Source organism: Parathielavia appendiculata, assembly GCF_033297405.1.
Source record: "Parathielavia appendiculata strain CBS 731.68 unplaced genomic scaffold N657scaffold_1, whole genome shotgun sequence".
Lineage (NCBI taxonomy): Eukaryota > Fungi > Ascomycota > Sordariomycetes > Sordariales > Chaetomiaceae > Parathielavia > Parathielavia appendiculata.
Genome location: NW_026944220.1, coordinates 724,635 through 741,074, shown reverse-complemented (window position 1 = coordinate 741,074; position 16,440 = coordinate 724,635). Strand labels below are relative to the sequence as shown.

At 51.7% G+C, this 16,440-nt stretch overlaps 4 protein-coding genes across 4 annotated transcripts; 1 reads left to right on the top strand and 3 right to left on the bottom strand.

Annotated features, from left to right (window-relative positions):
• Positions 1-1,692: 1,692 nt before the first annotated feature.
• N657DRAFT_629414 (uncharacterized protein) lies at positions 1,693-2,455 on the bottom strand (the record flags this gene model as incomplete). The annotated part of the gene is made up of 5 exons (XM_062790882.1): positions 1,693-1,794; positions 1,880-2,014; positions 2,081-2,103; positions 2,231-2,315; positions 2,414-2,455. 5 exons carry the CDS (start codon positions 2,453-2,455, stop codon positions 1,693-1,695), a joined length of 387 nt encoding a protein of 128 aa, XP_062652048.1.
• Positions 2,456-6,225: 3,770 nt separating this feature from the next.
• Positions 6,226-8,575, bottom strand: N657DRAFT_667577 (prolyl-tRNA synthetase). The gene is made up of 3 exons (XM_062795411.1): positions 8,097-8,575; positions 7,946-8,028; positions 6,226-7,875 (listed from the first exon to the last, which is right to left on the bottom strand). Exons 1-3 carry the CDS (start codon positions 8,305-8,307, stop codon positions 6,433-6,435), a joined length of 1,737 nt encoding a protein of 578 aa, XP_062652047.1. The 5' UTR covers positions 8,308-8,575; the 3' UTR covers positions 6,226-6,432.
• A 108-nt stretch (positions 8,576-8,683) lies between these two features.
• N657DRAFT_585088 (CBF-domain-containing protein) lies at positions 8,684-12,414 on the top strand. The gene is made up of 3 exons (XM_062789778.1): positions 8,684-9,414; positions 9,485-11,152; positions 11,225-12,414. Exons 1-3 carry the CDS (start codon positions 8,824-8,826, stop codon positions 12,053-12,055), a joined length of 3,090 nt encoding a protein of 1,029 aa, XP_062652046.1. The 5' UTR covers positions 8,684-8,823; the 3' UTR covers positions 12,056-12,414.
• N657DRAFT_638718 (uncharacterized protein) lies at positions 12,101-13,045 on the bottom strand. Its single transcript, XM_062791647.1, has 4 exons — positions 12,857-13,045; positions 12,665-12,788; positions 12,378-12,602; positions 12,101-12,289 (listed from the first exon to the last, which is right to left on the bottom strand). The coding sequence occupies exons 1-4, from the start codon at positions 12,857-12,859 to the stop codon at positions 12,201-12,203; spliced, it is 441 nt and encodes a 146-aa protein (XP_062652045.1). The 5' UTR covers positions 12,860-13,045; the 3' UTR covers positions 12,101-12,200.
• Between the last annotated feature and the right edge of the window lie 3,395 nt (positions 13,046-16,440).

Genomic DNA, 16,440 nt, shown 5'->3' with positions numbered 1-16,440 from the left:
TAGGTCTAATGGCGGCACCTATATCTCCATTTCGAAATTTCGGATAGGTGTAGACTTAATGTCACGGCGGGACAGGCGGACAATCCAATGACAATTGTATTCGGGCTAAACTACAGTTTAAGCTCTATTCCGTCAGGTACGGGCAGGCTTGATTGTCAAGACGTAGCTCGAGGAGTTACGAACAGATCTCGCGGCAGCGAGGTACAGAATATTTAACCCACAGGGGCCCGTGCTTTCCACATGCCGGGTTCCACCCGTGGGCCCGGCACACACGGCGCAATCGCTGAGACACTTAAAGGCTCCTGCTACTGTCCGTAGGCTCTTGTTTTGAGCTTTACCTAAGGCTTTGGTGATCCCCTTCGCCATTCGTTCGCCGCTCTTCTTAGTAGAATATGAAAGGACGATGTACTATAAGCTAGTGCTGACCGGAGATACTTGTATACCTCTCTCGCTTTAGCTAGCCTAAGGCCCTACATTGCCGCTGTGATTCTTATTAGTACAGTATATAGCTCTGAGTCTTCAACTTCCGTTCTACCGCTCCTAGGTAGGCCTTCCAATTGAGCTTCCAGTCTAGCTAGACTCCCAGGAATCTCGCCGAGGTTATAGGTCGCACTAGGCTGGTACCTCCTCCTAGCTGCGCGAGGTTTAGCTGGTTAGCATATTATTTGCGCCCTTTATTGAAGTGAATCAGCTCGCTTTTCTCCGGGCTAAAGGCCATCCCCCAGGTCTCTGCCCACCGTAGACACGTCTCCTATATAGCCTCTAGCTATCGAACGTTAGCCTCTGGCTCCCGGCTAAACTCTAAGAAATTGGTATTATCTGTAAACCCTACAACTGCTAAGTAGGGGTGCTCCTCTTTCAGCTGCTTATACAGGGAGGCGATATAGAGAATAAAGAGGACTGGAAAAAAGGGGGGAGCCCTAGGGGACTCCTGCTCGTATCGCCGTCGGTTGAGCTGCCTGACCATCGAAGTGAAGAATGGCCTCCCGGTCGGTCAGCCAATTCCTCGTCCAGAGGACCAGCTATCTTAGGAAGCGCATTTCTCGGAGGGTAGCTAGTAGCCGGATATGGTTGACCGTGTCGAAGGCCCCTATGGTATCCAATTGGAGGAGCAACGCTATAGCTTTCTACATCTACGCTTCCTAGGCCTGCGCTATTACTAGCCGGATTGCTAGCTCTGTTGACCGGTGACCCTGTTACCCATCTGCTCATCTAGAAGTAAGCCGTTGGTTTCCACGGCTTAAGTGACTTTGTCGGCCACTATTGACTCTATAACCTTCCCTAAGTTCGGTAGTAGAGCAATGGGCCTGTAGCCTCCTAGTGTCTGATATACTCGTGGGGCGCTGCTCGGCCCTCGAATCTGAACATAGGGTGATTTTTGCTGCTCCGGGGGCAGTATATTGACTTTATCTGCCTGTTGATCTATAGCTCATGCACCGCGAGAAGGTCGTATCTGGCCTCCTCGAGCAGGACTTCCAAAGCCTACTTGTTCCCTTCGATGTTCCAGAGTAGGATTTTACACTTCATGCTCTCGGATAGCGATGGAGTCCATCACTATATCCTCTCTATCTAGTGTAGATATAGCAGTTGCTGTAGAGGTAGCACCTGTGGCCAGCGTTGACTCTAGGACTAGTTCGGTAGCTTGATCAGGTGGTATAGTGTTGCTAGCAGCGGTTTTGGCAGGTTTATAAACTATACCCTATCCGGCTTGAAGCTAATCCTAGTCTGTTGAGGGTCCCGGGCAGCCCGGTATGGGGCTGCGGCTGTTATATCGGTCTCCCCCTTATCCTCTTCCTACTAACCACTTGGTAGCCGTCGTTTTTGTCTTCTCTATTCGTAAAATCGAAGTTGAGTAGGGCGAGGGTAGCGGTAGTAGTACAGTTGAGACTGCTTCGTAGGTCCACGGTCGGAACTGGTATGCCTCCTTGGCCTTTGCTAGGACCTTCGACTTCTTAGGGCATTCTTTCGACCAGGCCGGGTGCCTTCCTCCGTAAACCGGACACCGGAGCGGGATCTCGCTTTGTAAGTTGGCATTAGGACTCCCCATCCCTGCCGCCCTCTCTATGGGCCTTCGACTTACACCGGGAGCATAGCGCTGTTGATCTGCAGTGGTATTGTATATAGCCCTATTTCTAGCATTTGAAGCACTATACTGGACTTAGTACAGGCCAATACGGCTCGCAGTCAAGTAGCTAGGCCCTCTAAACCACCCCCTCGTCATAGGCCTTACGGGCCTCCTGAGAGGTAAGCGCCACTAGGACTATCGCCCGGGTCACCTCCTGGTGCTTCGGTACCCTAAATTTGACCTTGTCGACCTTTTAGAGGCCATTTGCCTTGCCGAATATATCCTCGGTCGTCCCCTAGAGGTCTCGCTTCTAAATTCCCTTTACTAGGACAGCAAAGGTTCTCTTACTCTCCTTAGCTTATTGTCCGAAGGCTTCCTTGATCTATCCATTGTTGGTTGAGTGCCAGTCTCTGGTTGCTATACCTTGAAAAGTATCAATCGTATCACCGCTCGGGAGCTTCCGAGCTGCGATCGCCCCCTTTTTTATCGACGCGTGGTTGACCGCCTGGACGGTCTCCTATGGAGTTCGTCTAGCCAGGTCGGCCGGTATTCCTCTCTACCTCTGATGAGAATTCCTTATTAATACATGCTAGTACTATGTTGGGCTAGCGGCTTACGCCTAGGTGGGGCTAGATTCTTAAGGGGCTACCGCGGCCCAGGATATTTTATCCTAGGCTATAGTGGCGGCTACCTTTAGTTCTTCGGCTACTACCTTACGGAGGCTGGCAAGTAAAATGGTTCCTATTTGGTTTTAGGCGGCGTTATAGAATTTGCGAACAGCTGTAAGGAGGTCTTGCCCTATGCCTTTAGCAGTTCCTTTGAGTGCCATGACCGGGCTCATCATCTTCCTGCCCCTTTGGTCGGAGGCGTGAGCGGTCTCGCGCAAGGTCTTAGGGAACTCAGGGGTTCAGGGGCTTAGCGGGGAAGTTGTCTAGGCAACTGTGGGTGGGTCGGGTGACTTGTTGGTCCGTGCGTCGGCGAAAGTTTCTCGTCGAGGTCTGCGGCACCTCGAACCGCCCTACTTTCCACCCCCGCTGCGGCTACGTAACAGGTTGCGCGGGCGTGCAAACGGTGCAGTCGGATAGGACTTTTCCAGAGCTCGCGAACGGTGTTACTTTTGACGGTTTTATCTAGGCAAACAAGAATCTTGTGTGATCCTTATAATTCATTTATATATATAGAATATACACAAGGCCGCTAAGGGGGATATAATGTCAAATAACTTCCTCAAGGCATATGACAAAGAGGGAGCTCTAGCAAATGTACTTGCAAAGATTATAAACGCCTACTTCGCGCTAGAGCATTTTTTACGCCGCTTTCGAGCAGCATTGGTAGTTGTCCTATGTAAGAAGCCTGGAAAGACGATGGAGCAATAAAAGGGGGCTGGCGCCTATAGACCTATCTCGCTGCTTAGCTCAGTAAGTAAGGTGATCGAAGCAGCGCTAGCTGAACGTATCGTCTAAGCAGAGATATATTACATCCTTCCTTAAATGCAAATGGGCATTCTCTAGGGACGGGTAATAGAAGTGGCGACTAGGGTAGTAACCGACGTGGTATATATATAGCGTAGGGCAGTGGCGTCTATACCTCGTTGCTGCAACTAGACCTAATGGGGGACTTCGACTAGGTTAACTAGACCTAGCTGTTATATATGCTCTACAGTCTAGGATTCAAAGAAAGCTTATACTGCTCCTACGCAGCTACTTTGAATGGAAAACAGCTTACTTGGTCTTTGATGGCAAGAGATCCCAGAGGATTATACTTATATATGGGATACTATGAGGGTTCTTACTCTCTCTAATCCTCTTTAATCTCTTTGTAGTCCCCCTATACCGCGCCCTTGCAGCATATGTAGGGCTGATAACCGTCGATATATAGTTGACACCAACCTATTAGCCTTTAGCCACGATATACCAGCTTGCTGCCGGACGCTAGAGAGTGCCTACCGGGTATGCAAGGAGTGGACCGAGGAAAGGGATAATAATTCGAGCCTATAAAGAGCGAACTTATCCATTTTATATGACGCTGTGCCTAGATAGAGAAAGGTTGCTATTCTAGGAGTCGAGCGACTAGAGCTCGCTTCTATCGAGTGGGCTAGATTCCTTAAGGGCCTGGCTTGACCGTGACCTATTCTTCAAAGCTTATTATGAATAGGCGTAGAGATGGCGACTTAGACGCTTACGCTTACAAGACTTGCTACGAAGACTATAGCGTATATCTGTCGCAAGCTTGTGAGATATATACGATGGCAATTAGAACCGTTCTACTATACGGAGCAACAGCCTAGCATATACCAACTCCGCTCGAAGATAATGCTGCGAAAAAACTTTATATACAGCTTCCAAGCAATATTGGCACTCTATGTAAGGGTTGTTATAACAGGAGCTTAGAAGGCGACCCCAATTCGTAATGTAGAGAGCGAAGCCTAGGTACCCTATCAACCTATATCTCAATAGATAGGTGGTAAAAACCGAGCAGCGGCTATAGAGAACTGGGATAGTGAAGCACTTATGTAACGTAAGCGCTACTATAGCTTCCTAGCTATAGCGACGTAGGACCTGGAGGCTCCCTAAACCCCCACCGGCAGTATTTGAACTTAGGAAGCAAGACTGGGTCAAGGAATGGCTATAGGCATATACGATGGATGGCGGTCGATAGTCGAGCATCGAAAGCGCCTAGTAAGCGCCTTATATAAGATGGGTGAAATTGGATGTTGACCTACCTATAATCAAGGAATAGAAAACTCGTCGAGCAGGGTTAATTGTCAGAGGCTGCACAGTAACTCCTGTGTTAAGTAGACCAACAGATCCGCCAATGCACCGATCGTTGCATTGCTGCACAACTACTTGCTTAAGTACTCTCTCTCCCAGGGCCTCAGAGGGTCCCTGCCATGAACCCCGACATAAATAGAGCGCGTGGATACGTTATGCCTACGCCGCTATAGCGAAGCAGCCAGTCTCTATATGCTCAATTCTATAGTACAACCGCTGAGAGCTTTTAAGAGGCTAACTAAGGCGAAGAGCTCGCTGCTAATATATGCTCATACGAGAGTAATTAGCCTAAAACGACTCCTTTTTTAAAATAGGCGGGTTCCTAGAGTGCCTATACCGCTCTACTACTGCGAGAGAGCCTCATGTATAGTGGCCCACGTGATGCTTAAATATTATAATTAAGGACTCAAAGACGGGAGACCTCAGCTTAGGGATAGACACGACCTGATGAGAGCGCTTGGAAACCGCTTTAGCGCAGCGCGGATAATCACCTGGCTCATGAGCCTTGAGAGACTGGCTGAGTATTGTAACGGCACACAACGTGCAGCCATACCGTTGCGCCATATTCCTGAAAAGGGTACAAATGATTCAATCCGACAGATTGAATCACTGGCTGCACTATGAAGCTGTAACAACTGGCACCTGTGGCCGGGCGTTGCTGACCCGACCAGCCGTGCCGTTACAAGTATAGGCTCTCGATGGAGCTGGAACGTAAGGGAGTAGAGGAAGACCCTGAGGAAGACGGGAGGACTAGAAACCCCGAAGGGGCTAAGAAAAGAAGAGATAAAGGTGCACCGGGCTTTAACACTATGTTGGAGCCGTAAGCGTATAGTCTGAGTTATGTAGCTAAGTGACGAATACGGCAGGACGGCTGCCTATGCCTTCGTCATTACTAAGCCAGAAAGGTGAGTTCCTGACTGCTGGATAGGAGGGACTGCTGGGAGCGCCCGAGCGGCAACTAAGCCGCTCGGACGTAGCACGAGAGCGGATGCCTTGCATATAAAATAGCGCGGAAGGTACCGCTTGCCCTAACTGGGCGGGGCGATTGCCCTTGCGGTGTAAGATCAGTATATATATCATTTTCCAGTCAAAGTCTTCTAATTAGAGGCGTAATGTTGCATTTTATATATATTTCGAGCCTCAATTTGTAGCATAAGCAAGGTTCTTGCGAATATTGTTAGGTTAAACCTTTCCCGACCCCTCTGTCACGGCGATTGCGCCGTGCCTGCTATGACTCACGGGTGGAACCCGGCATGTGGAAAGCACGGGCCCCTGTGGGTTAAATATTCTGCACCTCGCTGCCGCGAGATCTGTTCGTAGCTCCTCGAGTTACGTCTTGACAATCAAGCCTGCCCGTACCTGACGGAATAGAGCTTAGACTGTAGTTTAGCCCGAATACAATTGTCATTGGATTGTCCGCCTGTCCCGCCGTGACACCCTCCTTCTACTGATAGAATGCCAAACAACGCATCTTGTATCTATATACATAACACATATAATATTAAACAATACTGCATTCAAGTAGCACTTGAAACATATTTAAGTACCTACTCAAGGCCTTTATGCACTCTCTCCCAAGCGGTGAGAACTAAGCCATCACAATTGCGCATGCAGTTGCCCGACCAGAGTGGGCAGATCCGCTATTTCAACGAATTGCTTCAATCCCAGCGCTCGGCATTGCACCTCTACTCTCTTAGTTGTGCGCCATTCCCTGCCAAGTAGCACGAGTACTGGGAAACCAATGAGGTCTGCATCAGTAAGCTTCCAGGGAAGACTCCTCTTCCGGTCGTCGAGAATGACATCGACGAGGCCCCTCCCAGGTCCCGAAATGCTGCTGATCTGGTTGTAAACTTGTTCGGCGTCGCCGTCGTCGCAGTCGTTTCCGGGAACAACGACACACGAATATGGCGCCATAGCGATCGGCCAGTTCAGGCCGGTCTTGTCGGCTAGGTGCTCAGCAGCCGCTCCTATAACGCGGGATATGCCAATTCCGTAGCATCCCATCTGCATGGGGGATGGATGCGAGGCGGGCGGGATGGTAGTCATGGCTCCCAGCGGCTCCGAGTATCTTGTCCCAAGGAAGAAGGTATGGCCGAGTTCCATAGCTTTGTCCACTTTGAGGCTGCCTATCACGCACTGAGGACACTTGTCGCCCGTACGGATTCGCAAGAGGTTAAGTGGTACACCGCGAGCATCCTCATGGTGTGATGAAACGGGCAGAGAGGATATTGGTGGGTTCAGCTCAGAAGGCCAGCTCGAAATATCTGGCGAGTGGCCAGTTAGAGCGTCCAAAAACGAAGTTCCTAGGCGGCTGTCGATGACATTGACCACCTTGACCGCGGTTCTCGTTTCGGCGGCGACCGCGGCCGCCCAGAGCGGAAGCGCATCTTCCACCCCTGCATCGAGATCTGGCTCGATGGATTTCACGACGGATAGGTTGACGTCTTGAGCCGTGTGCTCGCGCAACTTCTGGCTACTCAGCGTTCTTGTCCACTTGGGATACCAAACATTGACCAGCTTTGTCCGGTCCTTCGTGATGCCCCGCCAAATCTCATACGAAGTGTTGTAGGAAATGCCGTCAGGAACGAAGTCGGATATGGGGGAGCTCGCTATCTCCTCGTTAACCGAATAGCCGCAGTCGGCACAACTGACGACACAATCCTCTCCGAGAGGCGTCGGTAGATGATACTCGTGGCTCAAGTCGCCTCCCATATCGCCAGAGCTGGCCTTCACCGGTACGACAGGTAGCTTCAAGGCGGCAAAGATTTTGCTGTAGGCGGCACGCACGTTCTCGTACGTCTCAAGAGCCGATTGAGTGCTGTTGTCGAAAGTGTACAGGTCCTTCATGATGAATTCTCGGCCGCGGAGGAGGCCGTGGCGCGGACGAAGCTCATCCCGGTACTTGCGTGTGATTTGATACAGCCTGAGGGGAAGCTCCTTGTATGACTTGACCGTCCGGGCCACCAGAGACGTGATTTCCTCTTCATGCGTAGGGGCGAGCAAATAGGGCACATCTCTGCGGTCGGAGAACCTGAACAGCTGCAGGACGATAGGATAGTCAGCACCAACGCTGTCTTCTGCATGGCGCGGATGGGGGCGGGACACGAACTTCAGACGCCACCTTTTCCAGCCGGCCGCTATTCTTCCAGAGAGCTTCGGCGGATATCGTGGACAACGACACTCTAGACGCGCCTGGCGGTGTGTCAGCAACGTTGTCTCGCACATCATCAGACCCAGAAGGGATCCCATCTACGACTTACCCAGCAGTTCCTCCATGTGACTCGCGACCAAGCCCTCGACCTTGTCCTGCACCCGCCGACCCAACGGCAGCATATGGAACATGCCGGCGTTCGATTGGCGCAGGAAGCCGGCACGGATCAGCTTGGAGTGAGCATCTTCGGCCCCGGAGACGGCGATACCGCCGCTTGGAAACCAAACCCGTGAGAGGCGGGCTACGGCGGGCGGGACCATGCTTTAGCTGTTGCCCTCGATATCGAGGTCTATTGCATCGATATACGGATACGCGGTCCCGTCTCCAATCATGTGTTTTTGCTGCTTTTGCTGCTTCCGCTCTTCTATCTCCTTATTGGGAAGCCGATGGCGACGTTTGAGTCATGTTACCACCTGACTTTGCAGCGCCGCTGTAGTGAGATAAAGGAGTATAGCCGCTGGCCCGCCGCTGCCAGGCTACAGCTAAGAAGACAGAGATTGTGTTGATTGCTGTGACTCCCGCCGTGAATGAGGCCCGTTGATTTGGAAATTGGGAGAGCTTTGTAACGTTATCTTATCTCTATCCACCTACTTGCATTTGCCGACAGGGGTTCGCATCTTTTTTTTTTCCCCTTCACACAGCGCCCGCGAAGAGTCGAACAATCGCGTCGATTTTCGCTGCTTGCTTCTTCATTTTCCAGCCCATGAACCGCCCAAGAGCTGCCTGGAAGTCCCAATCCACCGCAACACTGTGCGACAATACGCATAACGGCCGCAATGGGTTCGAAACGGGCGAAGGAGAGGAAGAAGGCCGATAAACCCAGCTTTGACGAGACTGCACTGGCCCAGCTGACAAGCAAAATCGACAAGTCCCTCGCCGAGTCTGAGAAGCAGCGTCCACCAAAGCGAAAGAGACAGCGCGACAACGAAGACGAGCACAACTCGAAGCGGCACCAGACTCGGCCTGCAGATAACAACCCCTCCAAACATGCCGGCGAAGGACTGAAGAATAAGCATTCGGCGACCCTGCTTGACGAAATATTGGCTCTCGGAGGAGATGAAAATGACCTAGAATTGGTTGCTAACGTCGATTCTGGTGATGAAGGCGGTGATGCGGCTCGTCCAAATGCCCCATCCCAACTTGAAGTCGACAAGTCCCTACGGGATGAGCTTGCGCAGTTCGCATCCAGCCTCGGCTTCAACAAGTTCCACCACAAACACGAAGATCTCGAAACCGAAGAGGAAGTGGATGCTGCCGGAGACGCAGAGGACAGTATCGCCGATGACGATCCTGAAACCGATGAAGAGGACGTCGCACCACCCCCCGCACCACAGGAAGCTCGGCAGGGGAAGCAGTCTGGGAAGCTGGTCAGTAAGCAGCGTTGCACGGTGATTCGCAGTGCTGGGATTCGAACGTCATCGTCTAACAAGTCCCTAGATATTTGAGCCTCGTCCTGATTGGCATGGGCTTTCTTTGGAAGGCCTGCCTCCAGGGGTAGCCGGCAGCGGCAAGCAGTACTCTGCTTCCGTATCGAATCTCAAGGCATATGCGGAGAAGCTGTTGGAAGAAGATTCGTCCAACTATCTCGCGAAACAAGCATCCAGCTCAACCTCCAAGTTCATATCCACCATTATGTCGTCTGGAACACTGTCGGATAAGGTCTCAGCCTTGACGCTGTCGATTCAGGAGTCGCCGCTGCACAACCGGAAGGCTTTTGAGAACCTGGTCAACCTGGCGGGGAAAAGGAGTCGTGGTCAGGCAATTGCCGCTTTGGGAGCTATAGTCGATCTGCTGGGCAACGGGACGGTGCTCCCTGCCGACCGCCGCCTCCGCCCCTTCAACGCCCAGCCTGCTTTGCTTGGGGCTCTAGACGAACAGCAGACCGTTTCCTGGACGGAAGGGCGTGAACTCCCCGGGAAATTGACCCCGCCGCATTTGGTGATGTGGGCATACGAAGACTGGCTCAAAAGTGCTTACTTTCGCATCATCCAATTGCTCGAGATATGGTGCTCTGACGAGATTGAGTACTCGCGGTCTCGTGCCCTCGACTTCGTGTTTGGGCTGCTCAAGAGCAAGCCCGAACAAGAGGCTAATCTGCTGCGGCTGTTGGTGAACAAGCTCGGCGACCGAGAACGCAAGATTGCATCGAGAGCCTCGTATCTCATCCTGCAGCTGCTCAACATCCACCCCGGCATGAAGGCGATTGTCATCAACGCCGTGGAACAGGAAGTGCTGCTGAAACCGGGACAAAATCTGCGAACGAAGTACACCGCCATCAACACACTGAACCAGACAATCCTAAGCATGAAGGAGCCTGGTGTCGCCGACACGTTGCTTCGCATCTACTTTGACCTCTTCGTTTCTCTGTTGAAGACTGGAGCCTTGAACGACTTCGAAGCTCGTGACGGCGACAAGAGATGGGGAAAGCCCCGAAAACCGTCAAAGAAAAATGGTGCTTCCGCCGGCCTGGCTCCCGGGAACGAGCAGGAGACAGCACAGAAGCTTGTTTCGTCATTGCTGACTGGCGTTAACCGAGCAATTCCCTTCGCCACGGCCGAGGACTCGACACTCGAGAAGCACCTCGACACGCTGTTCAGGATCACCCATTCCTCCAATCTCAACACGAGTGTTCAGGCCTTGATGCTCATCCAACAGCTCGCGGCGTCAAAACAGCTTGCTGTTGATAGGTTTTACCGCACTCTTTACGAGTCGCTCCTCGACCCGCGGCTCGTCTCGTCCTCCAAGCACGCCCTCTACCTCAACCTCTTGTTCCGGGCCATGAAGAATGATGTCGACGTTCGCCGGGTTAAGGCGTTCGTCAAGAGGCTAATCCAAATCCTCGGTCTGCACCAGCCATCTTTCACATGCGGCATTCTCTTCATGATTGCCGAATTACAAGAGAGGTTCCCCGATTTACGCACTTTGCTAGATGAACCCGAAGACAACGATGACGATGGCGAGGAAGTCTACCGGGACGTCCGAGAGGATGGTCTCGACAACCTCGAGGCCCCGTCTGAGACGAACACTCCACGCGCTGCGGCCTACGACGGCCGGAAACGAAATCCTGAACACAGCAACGCGCACCGGAGCTGCCTCTGGGAGCTGGTGAGTGCCGCATATGCGATCCACCTTGCAACAAAAACATGACAGAAGATGTGGTTGACTGACGGACCACAGGTGCCGCACCTCGCCCACTATCACCCCTCGGTATGCGTGTTCGCCTCGAATCTCCTGGCTCGACAGAAGGCGCTGCCCAAACCAGATCTGGCTAGCCATACCTTGATTCATTTCCTCGACAAGTTCGTCTACCGCAACCCCAAGGCAGAGGAATCCAAGCGCGGTGGCTCCATCATGCAGCCGATTCTCGCGTCCGGCGCTGCATCACATATTGTGGCATCGAGCAAAGCCTCTGCCAAGAAGCAGCCGGCTGTCAACTCGGCCTCCTTCTGGAATTTGAAGCCCGAGCAGGTTTCCGCCGAGGACGTCTTCTTCCACGAGTATTTTTCCCGAGTCGGCAAGCCGAGAGAGGCCGCCCGTGTCAAGAAGACGGCCGACGATCAGGTCGGATCAGAGGTCGAAGAGGCTGGGGAGGAGGAGATCTGGAAGGCGTTGGTCAACTCTCAGCCTGAGATTGAAGGCGCTGATACCGATGAAAACGACGAGATGGATCTGGAGGAATATGATTATTCGGATAATGATATGGAGGTTGATGGGCTCAATGCCAATAGGAAGATATCAGACGTGGAATCGGATGGCTCGGAAGGCGACGATGGTTTCGAAGGCATCTTTGACGATTCGGAGGAGCAGGAGGAAGAGGACGAGGACGAGGACAAGGAAGAGACCGTAGATGAGGGCGAAGACGAGGCTGAGGACGAAGCCGGGAAGGGAATGGTTGAAAAGGGCCTTGGGGGCAGGCTCAGGAGGAAGGAGCTGAAGAGCCTTCCGACTTTTGCATCGGCCGATGATTACGCTGAGATGCTGGCCGGAGAGGACGACCTGGACGACTGATTCTGGCTTGGCGAGCCGGGCACTGCGCAGTTAAAGTTACAGGTGTGTCATTATGTGGAAAGTCACAAAATAGGGGGGCGCTTGTTCTGCAGTCAGTTTGCCGTGACTCGATTACTACGAGCGATCGTACACAGGTCCTCATTCCTTAGGTATCGAACCATTCCAACGCATCGTCCTTTGTAAAGATTGCACGGTATGTATGTCCGCCACCCTCTTCCTCCTTATCCTCGGTGTCTAGAGTGCGCAGTCAGTCTCGAGTCTTCTGGGCGGCATCGCCCTGATGGATTGAGGAGGATCGAAGGAGACGGCCGGAAAAACCTACGGATGGAGTGGAGTGTCGCTTGGTCATCCGGGCCTCCAGTGAAGGCTCGGAAGTGAATGTAGGCTGGGCCCTCGTCGGGCAAGGCCGGGATGCGCACCTTGCCGAACAGGTGCACGCCGTACGCAGTGACGGCGACACGGACTTGCTGAATGTCGTCTGCCCCAAAGCCCGTCAACTGTGCATCGCTCAGGTGCTGGACGGTAGCAAAGTACTCTGGCTCATGTTCTGCCTCTGGCGTAAGCGGGATGACTTGTCGTTTTTCTGGGCAACCATGATTCCCGGCTTACTGTTGTATTCGTGACGAGTGCGCACGAGGGACCGCTTCAGCTCATGTTCAACCTGTTTATACACCCTGATGGACTCCTCCTTCGGCTCATGCGGGTCCCCGAGGTTTGCGGTCTCGGCGGTCGCCTACGCGTTAGGCGTTGTTGATTCAGTATAATTCATGCACACCCTGTCTGTTTCCCTTGTCTGCTTACCATCGTGCAGACGCAATGCCAATCGGATGTCACGGCGTGGAAATGCCCTGCGGTACGGCGAGAAATGAGGGTTTGGTGTTGTTGAATACTTTAGGTGTTGATCAATCAGGTTGCGTCATCCAAGTATCCAGATGTGTTGGGAGCATGGGTGACGCAGGTCATCCACGTGCATCACTGCATCAATGTTTAACTTGTCCGTTTTCATTCCGCCGTTTCCCTCCACTTGCAGTGACTTACTTGTAGGCTTTCAACATCTCGACCGCTGGGTGGAGACATACGCTCCTAACGTATATGATAAACGACTGCCTCAGACAAGCGAGTGACCCACTTCTAGATACCCTATGACAATGGTACCCAGATATTCCGCGATAATAATGATAAAAATGATTACCGTACATTATCAGCGAGCGAATCATATTAGCGAGCGGATCATATTAGCGAGCGGATCATATTAGCGAGCGGATCATATTAGCGAGCGGATCACTCTAGCAGGATTTTGATAGAAGTGCATGCAATAAGACGTTAGAAAATTAATAGTGCGATCTAATAATTTCTTATTATCTCATGGTGTAAGCTCCACTGAAAGCTGCTAGAGTGATCTGCTCGCTGGTATTATCTACTCGCTGATAATATACGTTATATTAGAAATAGATAGATCAGTAATCCGTACTCTCTTATCAAGTGCGCGCATTATAGCTAGGCTTACTGCATATATGATAGTTGTTGGATTTGGCAGGTGGTCAGAGATGGCAGTTCAGGGGTGACTAATGGCTTGGCACCAGGATTCTCAGGGTCAGGAACAGGAGGTAACTTTCTGGAAGAACGCAGACAGGTGTGGAAAGCCAACAGCCACGATTCCACGTTGACACGCTTAATAGGAGCCGTTAAAACAGTGAACTTTTCCCGAGTACTCGGGACCAGCCCAGAATCTATCAATTGAGTTCTCTTCCCTTCCTCTAGTTACCTGGGTATCTCCCAGACCTTATCTAACAGCCGTGTATTACCCCTAACCAGGATACGACACCGGCAACCCAGTTTCCGAGTTTTCAAGTGCCATCACTTCCAATAACGGGAACATCATTATCAAATGAGTACTGCCCATCATTTTTTGGTACCCAATCACTACGGTGCGGTCAATCCGTAGCTGTTAGCTTTCCAACACTAAGCCTAGGTAATCATCCTCTAATACACCTTCAGACACCTAATGAACATGGCAATATCTAGTTGATTTTTCTTGAGCTCCTATATATCAAAGTATAATTTTTCATCTTCCATTTCAACAGGGCCCAGAAATGCTCAATTGTTACGTGTAGTGACAGTGTGAGATTCATGTGCGCAACTCCTGATTCGACTGAACAGTTCGAATCACGGTCCCTCTTTTGAGGATGTTACGCAATAGCCAGTTACGCCTACCCGTGACATCAATTGGATTGAGATTTGGGCTATAAGCTGGCTAGTCTTCAAGGACTTTGATTACGTAGTTGAGGAGCAACTTAGTCGAAGACGCTAAAGTATATACCCGAGCATTGTCCTGCTGAAATGCCTTGTACCATTATAGATAGGAAGGACGCCCTGTCTTAGTGCTTATTAATAGCTCTAAAAGCCTATAACGTGGTCCACCATCGAGCGGGACACTTTTCTAGACCACACCACTACAAACTGCTAAAAGTCCACCTGTCACGGGATAGTCCCGTGACAGGGTTAGGGCTACGTTATGTAGGAAGATGGTCTGTGCGTAGCTCTGCCCTGCAGGGTTTTCCCGTAGCTGCGCACAGCCCACAGTTCTGGTTCCTTGCGCAACTATTGCAGTTCAACACCATACCCAAGACTGCCCATCAATCCCGTGATACCACCAAAATCTGATGCGATCAATTGAAATCACTCAGACTCGCTTGAGCTAATCTATTTCCCCAGCCTCTGGGCATGTCCTTGCATCGTGGCCAGTCTTGCAGCATATGCCACAGAGCCGTAAACCCGTCCGACGCCTCTTTGATGGTCCTTCAATTTCCTCCTCAACGCGCTCTTCCTCGTCCACCATACCCTTCTCTGCCATTCTTTATCTAGCTTGGCTTCCATTAATAGCCCCACCATCCTAGAGACGCGTCTGTTTAGCTCTGCGGCGCTTGGAAAGTGCTTCGTTGGCCTCCTGAAGTGTCCGTACCTCGGCCTCTTAAAGGATGACCCGATGGGAAACCGCTTGTATTCCCTTCGAAAGCTGGTCGACAGCGGCTAAAATCGGAGTTGGAGAGCTTCCTTGGTGTCTCACAATCTGATCCTTGATAAGGGTAGACTGCGAAAGGGCCCCGTTGGTAGTTTAGGGCGTCTTGGAGACCCATGGTGTTTGTGGTTCATAAGGGGTCCCAGGGGGTGTTGGCGTCCGCAACTTGACATCCAGCTTCGAAAGTACGGCCTGCGGGTCGTAGGGGATAAGTCCAGACCCTCGAAAACCCCCGAGAGAGTTTTCTTGGGTAAAAGTCCGGTAGAAGGCAGCTTTGAATGCAAGGAAGAACTCGGGCTTGGTGATGTGCGTAATCCGGGCCTTGATGAAGAGCTCAATTTCGGCACCGTACATCTTCTTCAAGACGCTAAAACAACCAACATCGAGAGGCTGTGTAAGGTGCGACAAATGGGGAGGAAGACAGAGCGTTATAATGTTGTTCTCCTTGCAATAGTCGTTGGATTCGGCGCTGATATGGCTCCCGTGGGCGTCAAGTACTAGCATCCGATATACACCTTTCCGACGGTGTTTAGTGTGCTCATCAAAATGCTGTAGCCATTCCAGAGCAGTCTTGTTATCTGTCCATCATTGGTTGTTGTTGCGACGGCCCAGTCGTCGGGAATCTGGTGCTCAGGGTACCAGCTGGCGAGGTGGAAACGGCGCTTCACCACCAAGAAAGGCGGCACCACATAGCCGTCGCCAGCGATACTGCAAATCGCTGTTGCCCATTCTCGATTGCCTGGCTGAATGGCCTTGGTTTGCCGACCCGATCGGAGCGTGTAACCACCATCCCAGGCCGTATCATGCCCATCATAAAGCCGGTCTCGTCGAAGTTGTAGAAGTCGCAATCGAGGATGCCGTATTTCGCTCGCATGTTGGCAACCAGTCGGAACCATGGCTCGATAATTGCAGGGTCTTCGCAGAGGCCTCTCTGATAGTCATAGACGCGATTGAAACGCGTCTTTAGCTCTGGACGTCGTGCAACGAAGCGGTCTGGCCAGTTCTTTCCGACGTGTCGCGCACCGCGTTTCCGAAGCAGAAGATTGGCGATATCACCAACGTCGACAATCCGGTGCGAAAACCCTCGCGAACTAGGTCGAGTATATATGGGATGATCACCTCCTCTTCGATCTTCGTCAAATTCGAACGGCCGTTGCAGCTGTCGGACTTTGCAGCCCGGCGCTTCAATCTCGCAGCAATTGTCGACTTGGGGATGTTGTATATCTCTGCAGCGCGTCGGATACTCAACCCCGGTGTTTATCGTATCGCATTGATCGCGAGAAGAACTCGGTTTTCTGGGAAGCTGTCGGACATTATTCTGGTAGAGAAAACGCGTCTTGAAGTTGGGTGGTTATAGTGAAGGAAA

Coding starts and splice junctions, on each gene's coding strand:
- N657DRAFT_638718 (XM_062791647.1), bottom strand. Junction 12,603..12,664: donor CACTCGTCACGAATACAACA/GTAAGCCGGGAA, acceptor CGCCAGAGGCAG/AACATGAGCCAGAGTACTTT. Junction 12,290..12,377: donor AGCGACACTCCACTCCATCC/GTAGGTTTTTCC, acceptor TGCGCACTCTAG/ACACCGAGGATAAGGAGGAA.
- N657DRAFT_667577 (XM_062795411.1), bottom strand. CDS start 8,307: ATGGTCCCGCCCGCCGTAGCCCGCCTCTCACGGGTTTGGTTTCCAAGC. Junction 8,029..8,096: donor TCACATGGAGGAACTGCTGG/GTAAGTCGTAGA, acceptor ACACACCGCCAG/GCGCGTCTAGAGTGTCGTTG. Junction 7,876..7,945: donor TGGAAAAGGTGGCGTCTGAA/GTTCGTGTCCCG, acceptor ATCGTCCTGCAG/CTGTTCAGGTTCTCCGACCG.
- N657DRAFT_585088 (XM_062789778.1), top strand. CDS start 8,824: ATGGGTTCGAAACGGGCGAAGGAGAGGAAGAAGGCCGATAAACCCAGC. Junction 9,415..9,484: donor GGAAGCAGTCTGGGAAGCTG/GTCAGTAAGCAG, acceptor ACAAGTCCCTAG/ATATTTGAGCCTCGTCCTGA. Junction 11,153..11,224: donor GGAGCTGCCTCTGGGAGCTG/GTGAGTGCCGCA, acceptor GACGGACCACAG/GTGCCGCACCTCGCCCACTA.